The 9728-nt window shown below is 39.6% G+C and overlaps 1 protein-coding gene across 1 annotated transcript in view; it reads left to right on the top strand.

Moving 5' to 3' along the window:
• Positions 1-1327: 1327 nt before the first annotated feature.
• Positions 1328-9728, top strand: part of USP6NL (USP6 N-terminal like) — a 68274-nt gene continuing 59873 nt past the window's right edge. The window contains exons 1-3 of the mRNA XM_007452572.1: positions 1328-1382; positions 6685-6752; positions 9392-9474. Of these exons, the coding sequence (XP_007452634.1) occupies positions 1328-1382; positions 6685-6752; positions 9392-9474 (206 nt within the window). The remainder of the gene's footprint in view (positions 1383-6684; positions 6753-9391; positions 9475-9728) is intronic.

Genomic DNA, 9728 nt, shown 5'->3' with positions numbered 1-9728 from the left:
TCACATCACTCCAGCCTCTTGCCTTCATCCTCACACCTACTTCCTCCTCTGACCGTCTTGGCTGCCTTTCATAAGACTCCTGTGATTGCGTTGTGCCCACCTTCACGATCCAGGGTCACCTTCCCACCTCAAGATCCTTACTTAATTACATCCGCAAATTCCTTTTGCCGTATTAGGTACATCCACAAGTTCCAGAGATTAGGATGTGGACATATTTTGGGGAGTCATTCTTCAGCTCACTCCACCTTGTAATATCCGTAAACGTTTTTACTTTTTCCTCATACCGAATCAGTTGTTTAGCTTGGTATAGAATTCCAAGCTCATGATAATTTTCTTTTTTCTCAGAACTTTGAAAATAAGTGCTTCATTACCTTCTAGTTGATAAGAAATTTGATGCCAGTCTGATTCTCATTCCTTGGTTTATGATTTGAACTTTTTCCCTCTCTCTAAGCTTCTGACATCTTTTACCTGTATTGAATGTTACACCTGGCTTAAGCTGAGTGTAAACGTAATTCACTAGTGTCCAGTTAAGTGTAATTCATGTTCATAATCATGCCTCTAAGGTGGCTGTCACTTTTGCAAAGTAGTTTCCATATTGTAGGTCCCAACCCTTTAAAAAAAAAAAGAAAGAAGGAAACAGTGAAGGGAAGAAGGAAAGAATAAATAGGACATTTCACAGTGCCGCCCGGCAGTAGCTATGCATTTTGTTTCATGAAACATTTATTTCACTTGTATATGTGTGGTGTGTTAAATATTTCCAAAGCCCTCCAGAATTTAGTATGCATTTGCTTAGTGTCTGAAACAGGGGCTGAAGCTTTCACATTAAAAAGTATCATTAAAATTAAGTTATAAAATGTACTCGAGAAGAGTAATCCTACTTAGCTGTAGTTTAATGTTTTAAATACAAATTTTCTTTATTGCTCCAAGACAAGTTTTATTAAAAGTAATAAGAATGTGGCTAATTTTGAAGTGCAAGATTAAGGCATATTCAAAGCCCCTGTTTGTTAACTAGATGGAATGCTGGGTGTAGGCTGGTGTGGTTCATACTTGGGATCTAGCCTGAAAGGCATGTTTTTACCCTCAACAAACATCATCTTTGTTTGAATATCTGTAGTGCGTGTAACCACAGCAAGGTCTTTTTTTCCCCCTTAGAATATATCTCAGACCTTTTCTTTCTTGTGCCTGTTTCACAAATAGTTTAAAGTAGAGCTGCCTTCCACTTTCTGTTTCAGTTTGTTGCAGAATGTGTGAGGGACCACATAACACTCTTGGTGTGCTTGCAAACTATAAAGCAGTAATGGAATCTTGGAAGAGATAAGTTTACTCTATGAGGACTGAAGCTGTTGTTAATTCCCAAAGCCAGACTGGTTATCTAACAAAGGGTAAAGTACTTTTTAAATTGAAATATATATTTATTTACATTCATCTGTCAAAACGTATACTAGGAAAAATGGTCTGTCAATTTTGTTTCATTGAATTTAGAATTTAGTAACTTTGAATGAATTGTTCATTACAATTTGGGGCTAACTTAGTGATACTAAGTTACAATCCAGGTGGATGCTTGATTCTTTAAAGTTTTTATGTTTAAATGGAATTAGAGGTCTTCTTAAAATGCTCTAGTTGTCACTTTCTTCCATACGTTTGTGCCCAGAGATGTTTTCTGTATACTTGAGTATTTAATCCAAATGTCTTTCGATCCTTACTGCTTGAAATGTGCCTCTTATACTTTGAAACATTGTTACATTAGATGTAAAGTCAATTAAGATAATTTGATTTAATTTGGCTTGAATACTGTGATATTTGAATACTGTGTTTGATAGTGACAAGTGCCCAGGAACACAGCCTGGAAGTCAGTGCACACTTGCATAGACACAGACAGCTGCGGATACCTTCTGTGGTCAGTGTTTATAGGGCAAACTCTTTGCTCTGCAGTGGAATTTCTAAATAAGCAATCAGAACAAAACCAAAGGGAGTATTCTACTATACTTCTTAATAAACTTCTCAGCTGTAGATCAGACAGTATGAAATATAATCTAACTGTAGTGAATTCTGCATAAGGACACTACTTCTTACTGGAAAGATGCTTGCTTCACAATGCGGGTTATTAAATAACGTCTCTAAACTTGGCATTTCTATTTAGTCTCTTCAAAGAAGCAGGTTTGGCTATATTTTATAAAATTAGTTTGACTTTAACTCTGTTCTCTTTTACATTCATTAACATTACAAAATTTTCTCCCCATCAGGAAATACAAGGATAAGAACTTTCTAAAGGAATTTAAAGATTAGTACTGACTTGATTTGGAGTCAACTATTCTAATCATGTTAATCATTTTATTCCCATAAAATCAGGTACAGTTTCATCCAATTCCAGTACAACCCCTATTACTTGGCTAGGTCTCCTTTCTGGAAATCTCTAGACTGGAGACGACCCATGTAAAGCGTTGTATCTTACAGTTTGCCACAATGATGTTTTCTTGGGATACTTTGCATCTTCACTTCCCAACTCTATACTGTTTCCAGTTCTTGCCTTTACACTTTTAAACTTTTCATTGTTAAGTTGGAAATATAGTTGAGACTCCTAGGACTAGTAGCAGAAATAAAGGACTAGTATAAAATACTTCAAAGAGGGCTTCCCTGGTGGCACAGTGGTTGAGAGTCCACCTGCCGATGCAGGGGACACGGGTTCGTGCCCCGGTCCGGGAAGATCCCACATGCCGCGGAGTGGCTGGGCCCGTGAGCCATGGCTGCTGAGCCTGCGCGTCCGGAGCCTGTGCTCCACAACGGGAGAGGCCACAACAGTGAGAGGCCCGCATACCGCAAAAAAAGAAACAAACAAAAAAAACTTCAAAGAAAGCACTAATTTATTGGATTTGGCCTAATCACCATAGAAATTCATGCTTAGCTGTTCTGGTAATGGAAAAAGAATTTACTAAGTAGCCAAGTTTCCTAGTTTGAGTTTAATTTCTGTTAATTTGCTTTCCCTACCCTTTTGTAGAAGTGTAATGTGTTAAAGCTGGGTAACAGGAGAGGGAAAAAGGAATTGATGAAGGTTCATACGTCTAAAATAGGATAATAAATATGTGTATAACTGAGTTGAGTATCCCAGACTTCTGAATGTATAAGTTAACTGTGAAAATCTGAACAACTAACCTGTATTTTTGTTATTTTATTGAAACATTTGTTATTTATTCACATTTCTCTCAAAGGATAGTATATTGACACTTTGTAGTCTGAGAGAAGCAGTGGCATAAACATTTTTTTCCCAAATAAGCTTTAAGAAATTCACAAATTCCATTCTACTATTTTTACTATTATAAACAACCTTGTGCTTGTTTGATTATCTCATTATCATAAATTCCTAGAGGTGGAATTACTGGGTAAAGGAGATTTTTTTAATGTTTTTAAGATTTTTTAAAAAATTTATTTTTTTCTTTACTTTAGAAGACTTCTCTTGTGTCTTTTGTCCTTAATACTATTTAACATATAGACAGCACTTTGCTATTATGTGGGTATTTATTGGGCTATAGTCTCTACCTATTAAGGTTTTTTCTTTTTAATATTTGTTTATTTATTTGGTTGTGCTGGGTCTTAAGTTGCGGCAGGCAGGCTCCTTAGTTGCGCTCGTGGGCTCTTTAGTCGCAGCCCACTGGCTCCTTAGTTGCGGCAGGCAGCCTCCTTAGTTGTGGCGTGCAAACTCCTAGTTGCGGCATGCATGTGGGATCTAGTTCCCTGACCAGAGATTGAACCTGGGACCCCTACGTTGGGAGTGCAGAAACTTAACCACTGTGCCAACCAGGGAAATCCCTGTTTTTAAGATTTTTGATACATATTATCAAGTTGCTTTCCAGAAAGATTTTATACATTTGTAAGTCTACCCACAGCATAAGTAATGGCAGATTTCCCCACACTATATCAAGATTGAGTAATATCAATGCATTTTTTGGTCAGTGTGAGATAGGTGCAAAGTGGTATTTTATTTATTTATTTATATTTTTAGCTGTGTTGGGTCTTCATCGCTGCGTGCAGGCTTTCTCTAGTTGCGGCGAGGGGGCTACTCTTCGTTGTGGTGCGTGGGCTTCTCATTGTGGTGGCTACTCTTGTTGTGGAGCACGGGCTCTAGGTACATGGGCTTTATTAGTTGTGGCACACGGGCTCAGTAGTTGTGGTGCATGGGCTTACTTGCTCCACAGCATGTGGGATCTTCCCGGACCAGGGATTGAACCCATGTCCCCTGCATTGGCAGGTGGATTCTTAACCACTGTGCCACCAGGGAAGTCCCTTTATTTTATTTTATTTTATTTATTTTTTACATCTTTATTGGAGTATAATTGCTTTACAATGTTCTGTTAGTTTCTGCTGTATAACAAAGTGAATCAACTATATGTATACATATATCCCCATATCCCTTCCCTCTTGCATCTCCCTCCCGTCCTCCCTATCCCACCCGTCTAGGTGGTCACAAAGCACTGAGCTGATCTCCCTGTGCTATGCAGCTGCTTCCCACTAGCTATCTATTTTACATTTCATATTGTATCTATGTCCAGGCCACTCTCTCACTTCGTCCCAGCTTACCCTTCCCCCTCCCCGTGTCCTCAAGTCCATTCTCTACATCTGCATCTTTATTCCTGTCCTGCCTCTAGGTTCATGAGAAACTTTTTTTTTTTTTTAGATTCCATAGTTAGCGTATGGTATTAGTTTTTCCCTTTCTGACTTACTTCACTCTGTATGACAGACTCTAGGTCCATCCCCCTCCAAAGTGGTATTTTAAAATTTGTATTTCCTTAGTTTCTGATGACTTGAGTTTTTTCCCCCATGTCTTGGCTTTTAAAATTAGCTTTTATTTTTATCAGAGCTGTACTTGGTGTAAAGATTCAGCAGCCTGTAAAACTTATTTTGAAAAATAAGCTGACTTCCACACCCCTCCCTCCGGGCTGCCCACCCCAAAGAAGTAATCGCTCTCCACTCCCAGCTGGTTCATTATCCGTTTACTTGCAAAGCGCTAGATACCATGCCTATATTGCCGCTTCCTGTTCTGCAGATTTAGTCATTATCTCATGGTTTCCTGCTTTGGAGGGTGAGGATTTGGTTTTCTTCCCTGCACTCACTCAACCTCTTACATACACACACGCATCCCTTCAACTCTCGGGGACTTGACTTCTTTAACCAACTCCCTGTTTTTAACCCCACCCTCACCTCTTCTCTGGAACCTCCATTTGCTGGGCCACTGAGGGCAAGGATTTAAAGAATCCCTATATTGTCGTTTTAGTGGGGTTTTAGGAGGAATGGATATAAAAGTGTGTGTTCCATCTGCCATCTTTAACTGGACATCCTTTTTCGTGTCTTTAATGATCTTTTTTATAAAGTAGTGGTTAAAATTATGGACTGTGGAGTCAATACTGTCTGGATTTGAATCTAGCTTTGCTGTTTACTAGCTTTGTGACCTTAGACAAGTTGGTTAAAATCTTTAAACCTGGGCTTCCCTGGTGGCGCAGTGGTTGAGAGTCCGCCTGCCGATGCAGGGGACACGGGTTCGTGCCTCAGTCCGGGAAGATCCTACATGCCGCGGAGTGGCTGGGCCCGTGAGCCATGGCCGCTGAGCCTGCATGTCTGGAGCCTGTGCTCTGCGATGGGAGTGGGAGAGGCCACAACGGTGAGAGGCCCGCGTACCGCAAAACAAAACAAAACAAAACAACCTCTAAACCTCATTTTTTTTCCATCTGTGTAATAGAATTAATACAGTTAAGTGCTGTTGTGAGAATTAAGTGTGCTTTTCCGCAGTATCGGAAAGTATGTAAAGTGCTTTTCCGCAGTATCGGATGCTGGCAGTATCTTATTATCTGCCGGGCACTCTGTGCAGAACACAGAGTTGTCACTGCTGTTGTCACTCCTGTGAATTTCTTGCATATGACCTTTGCCCGGTTTCCACTGGAATGCTTGTCTTTCTTCTTGATCAGAGGTGCCTTTTATACAGTCTGTCATTGATCTTTTATTTTTATTTATGGTAGTTGGGGTGTGTAATCATATCCACACTATTTCATGTTTTGACCTTTACTTATTATCAGACTTAACGTTTTTGAAAGATAACCTGGTGGTAATAAGAAAGAAAACTTTATTTGTGGTTGTATTGTGGTAAAAAACTGGAGATTATAATAGTAGTTGGGGCAGTTGATAAGGGAGACCTGAGAGTCTAAATGAAGAAATGATTATATTCATCATGTCAGAGAAATATTTTTTTTAACTCCTGAAGTCTATCTTGCACTGATTTATTTTGCGAGCAAATTACCTAAAATTTTAAAAGCCTTCTTGAATGTTCTTCTCATCATCTACCCAAGTGGATTTCGTCTGAAAACTTAGAGCTCTCAGTTCCAGTTTCTACTTTAATATTTATTTCTGTGAAACTAGATCCAAAATTAACTCTTGAGGGATAAGATTTACCATATCCCCTAAGTTAATGCTGTGTTAACAAATTTGCTTTCTTTCGAGTATGGTATTGTAATATTGAAATGGGAGATATGTTGATATTTCAAAGTTATAATTACGGATACTTTATTCGATTTTGCTGGTTTGTAATTTTAGGCAGAATTGTTTTACTGTTTTATTTTCATTTATTTTATCTTAGTTTTATAATTAATTAACTTTATAAATCTTTAAATAACAGTTCATTGAAATTTGATCTCTCCACAGATTCAAACCAGGATGTAGCAGTCAAACTTGCCCAGGAGCGAGCCGAAATAGTTGCTAAATATGACAGAGTAAGTATTCATATTTACTCTTTGAGTAATTTTTGTTTACAGAAGTATAAATAGAAATGGAGTTCCTTTTTGGAGAGCTTAAATCACAGCAGCAGTTTGTTTACTTCCCGTGACTGTTGAAGTCATCTTATTTCTCTGACTTCATCTCCGTATTTTTTCTCCCTCCTTCCCTGTGCTTTAGCCACTCTGGTCACTTGTTATTCTTGCAACACTTCTTCCAGGCTTGCTCCTGCCTCAGAGCATTTGCACTGGCTCTTTCTTCTTCCTGGAACACTTGTATCCTGGATACCTTCATGCCCTATTGCCTCCTCTTTTTCTTTGCCCAGATGCTACCTCTTAGTGAAATCTTCTCTGACCACACTGTTTAATAACACCCCTCCACCCCCTGGCTCTCCCTATCCCCTTTCTGTTCTTTATTTTTCACCATAGCATTTAAAGTATCAGCATACTTTATATTATACTTTGTTGTCTGCTCTCCCTCCTAGAATGTAAACTCGCCGAGGGTAAGAATTTCTTTTGTTTGATTTGCTCTTGTATCCTAAATACCTACGATAGTTCTGGCTCATACTAGGTATTCAATAAATATTTTAATATATTAGTATATGGAATTGAATACCCATTTTATTTATAATGGATACATGATGTTAAAAATTGAACATGGGTCTGAAAATTTAAATTTATACATGATGTATAATCTCCATTAGCATTTTATCCTTAAGTTAATTATGGAATCTCTTTTTTTTTTTTTTTGCCGTACGCGGGCCTCTCACTGTTGTGGCCTCTCCCGTTGTGGAGCACAGGCTCCGGACGTGCAGACTCAGCGGCTGTGGCTCACGGGCCCAGCTGCTCCGCGGCACGTGGGATCTTCCCGGACCAGGGCATGAACCCATGTCCCCTGCATCAGCAGGCAGACTCTCAACTACTGTGCCACCAGGGAAGCCCTGGAATCTCATTTTTGATGCCCTAGAAAATCACAGTTGTTGACGATTTACATATATCCTTATTATTACCTTATCTCTTGAGATCTGTAATGAGTTGTAGCCATGATTTATAAATGTCATGTTTTATATTTATATCACTTGGATGTAATTTCATATCTGTTATTTTTGATTATTTATGAGAATAACAGGAACATGAAATTATAGAAGGCCATCTGGACTGTGCCCTGCTTCCAGGGAGGCATACAGACAGAGCTCAACTTAACAATCATGTTCCCAGAGTTTCTTTTTAAGTTGGTTGTTTGGAACATCAGACACTGTTTCCCATTATTATGATTAGGTTGTAACATAGTCTGTGAAAAACCTAATTAATTTATTTAACTGCTTAACTAATTTAAAACCAATAGAACCATCATTTGTTCACGCTCACGTGCATTTTTTTTTTTTCATGCAGTTAACATTTAGTGACCAGGCCAAGTGTCATGCTAGGCCTTGGGGTTTCACTGTACAAACGTGAGTTACAAGGGGTCCCTGCCCACAAGATGCTCACGGCCTACTCAGAGAACACATGAACAGGCAGTTATAAAACATCCACGAGACAGTCGGGTACTAAGTGTGAAATGTGAGGGATTAGCGTAGACTCTTGCCCTGGGGCTCCTGCTCTAATCAGTGCTGCTTCACAGCTCAGGAGGGGAGTGTGACGGGCATTGGGCTGAGGATGGAGCTCTGGGCACACGGACACTTGGTGGGGGCAGCCCATGAGGAAGCTGTCACAGAAGAGTAGGGGAGGAACAGGAGAACCAAGAGATGCTGGTGTCATGAGGCTGAGCAGCACTGACAAGCGCAGTGGAAAAATCCACTCGGTGAGGAAGCCAGAGTAGTGTCCACGGGATCTGATGGTGGGAGGCCGGTTTTGACCTTGGCAAGTATAGTATCAAGGCCAGTAGAGCTGGGAGTGAAGAGGAAGAGAGGCAAAGTAGGTAGCCTACTCTTCTGAGAAGTTAGCATGAAAAAGCAAGACATACTTTCTTCTAAGATGTTTTCACTCTAAAACCTTCAAGTTTGGCAGTTCATTCTTTTTTAAAAAAAATAAATTTATTTAGTTATTTTTGGCTACGTTGGGTCTTCGTTGCTGCGCACGGGCTTTCTCTAGTTGCGGCGAGCGGGGGCTACTCTTCGTTGTGGTGCGTGGGCTTCTCATTGCGGTGGCTTTTCTTGCTGTGAAGCACAGGCTCTAGGAGAGTGGGCCTAAGTAGTTGTGGCATGCGGGCTTAGCAGTTGTGTCTCGCAGGCTCTAGAGCACAGGCTCAGTAGTTGTGGCGCACGCAGCATGTGGGATCTTCCCGGACCACGGCTCGATCCCATGTCCCCTGCATTGGGAGGAGGATTCTTAACCACTGCACCACCAGGGAAGCCCTGGCGGTTCATTCTTGAGTGGCTTCTAGTCCTCCGTTGCTCCCTCTTTCCCAGTCTGTTTCTCACAGGAACCCAGGTCTGATCACAGCTTCATGTCTTCCAAAGTTTGCATCAAAGAAATAGTGATTATTGCCAGAAATTTTTTTTTAAAGTTATTTAGGGTCGATAATGCTTCAGTTCCAGCTCTTATTTTTAGTAAAAAATAAGTCTTGTTTTTTGTTCTTTTAAAGAAATTATTCAGTTTTATATATTCCCAATAACACCCTTCTTTGTCCCCTATTATAGGGACGAGAAGGTGCAGAGATTGAACCTTGGGAAGATGCTGATTACCTTGTTTACAAAGTCACGGATAGATTTGGCTTCTTACAGTAAGTTGCATAGTTTGAAAGCTAACTTTTAAAATTATGTTTCTATGGTCTCCTATTTCATAGATTTTCTTTATTTTTAATAGCATTCCTCTGAATAAGATTCCAGGATTGATCCTGCAACATGCTTTTTTTATTAAATTCCCGGCATTTTTAACCTCTGTGATTGAAATTGAACTATAGTTAAGAATACAGTCTTTAATATTCATTGTGTTTTAGTAAGAACATTAAGTGCAATGAATGAGTTATATTAATAA

The sequence above is a fragment of the Lipotes vexillifer genome, unplaced genomic scaffold, assembly GCF_000442215.2.
Source record: "Lipotes vexillifer unplaced genomic scaffold, Lipotes_vexillifer_v1.1 scaffold628, whole genome shotgun sequence".
Classification (NCBI taxonomy): domain Eukaryota; kingdom Metazoa; phylum Chordata; class Mammalia; order Artiodactyla; family Lipotidae; genus Lipotes; species Lipotes vexillifer.
This window is presented reverse-complemented; position numbering and strand designations above follow the sequence as displayed.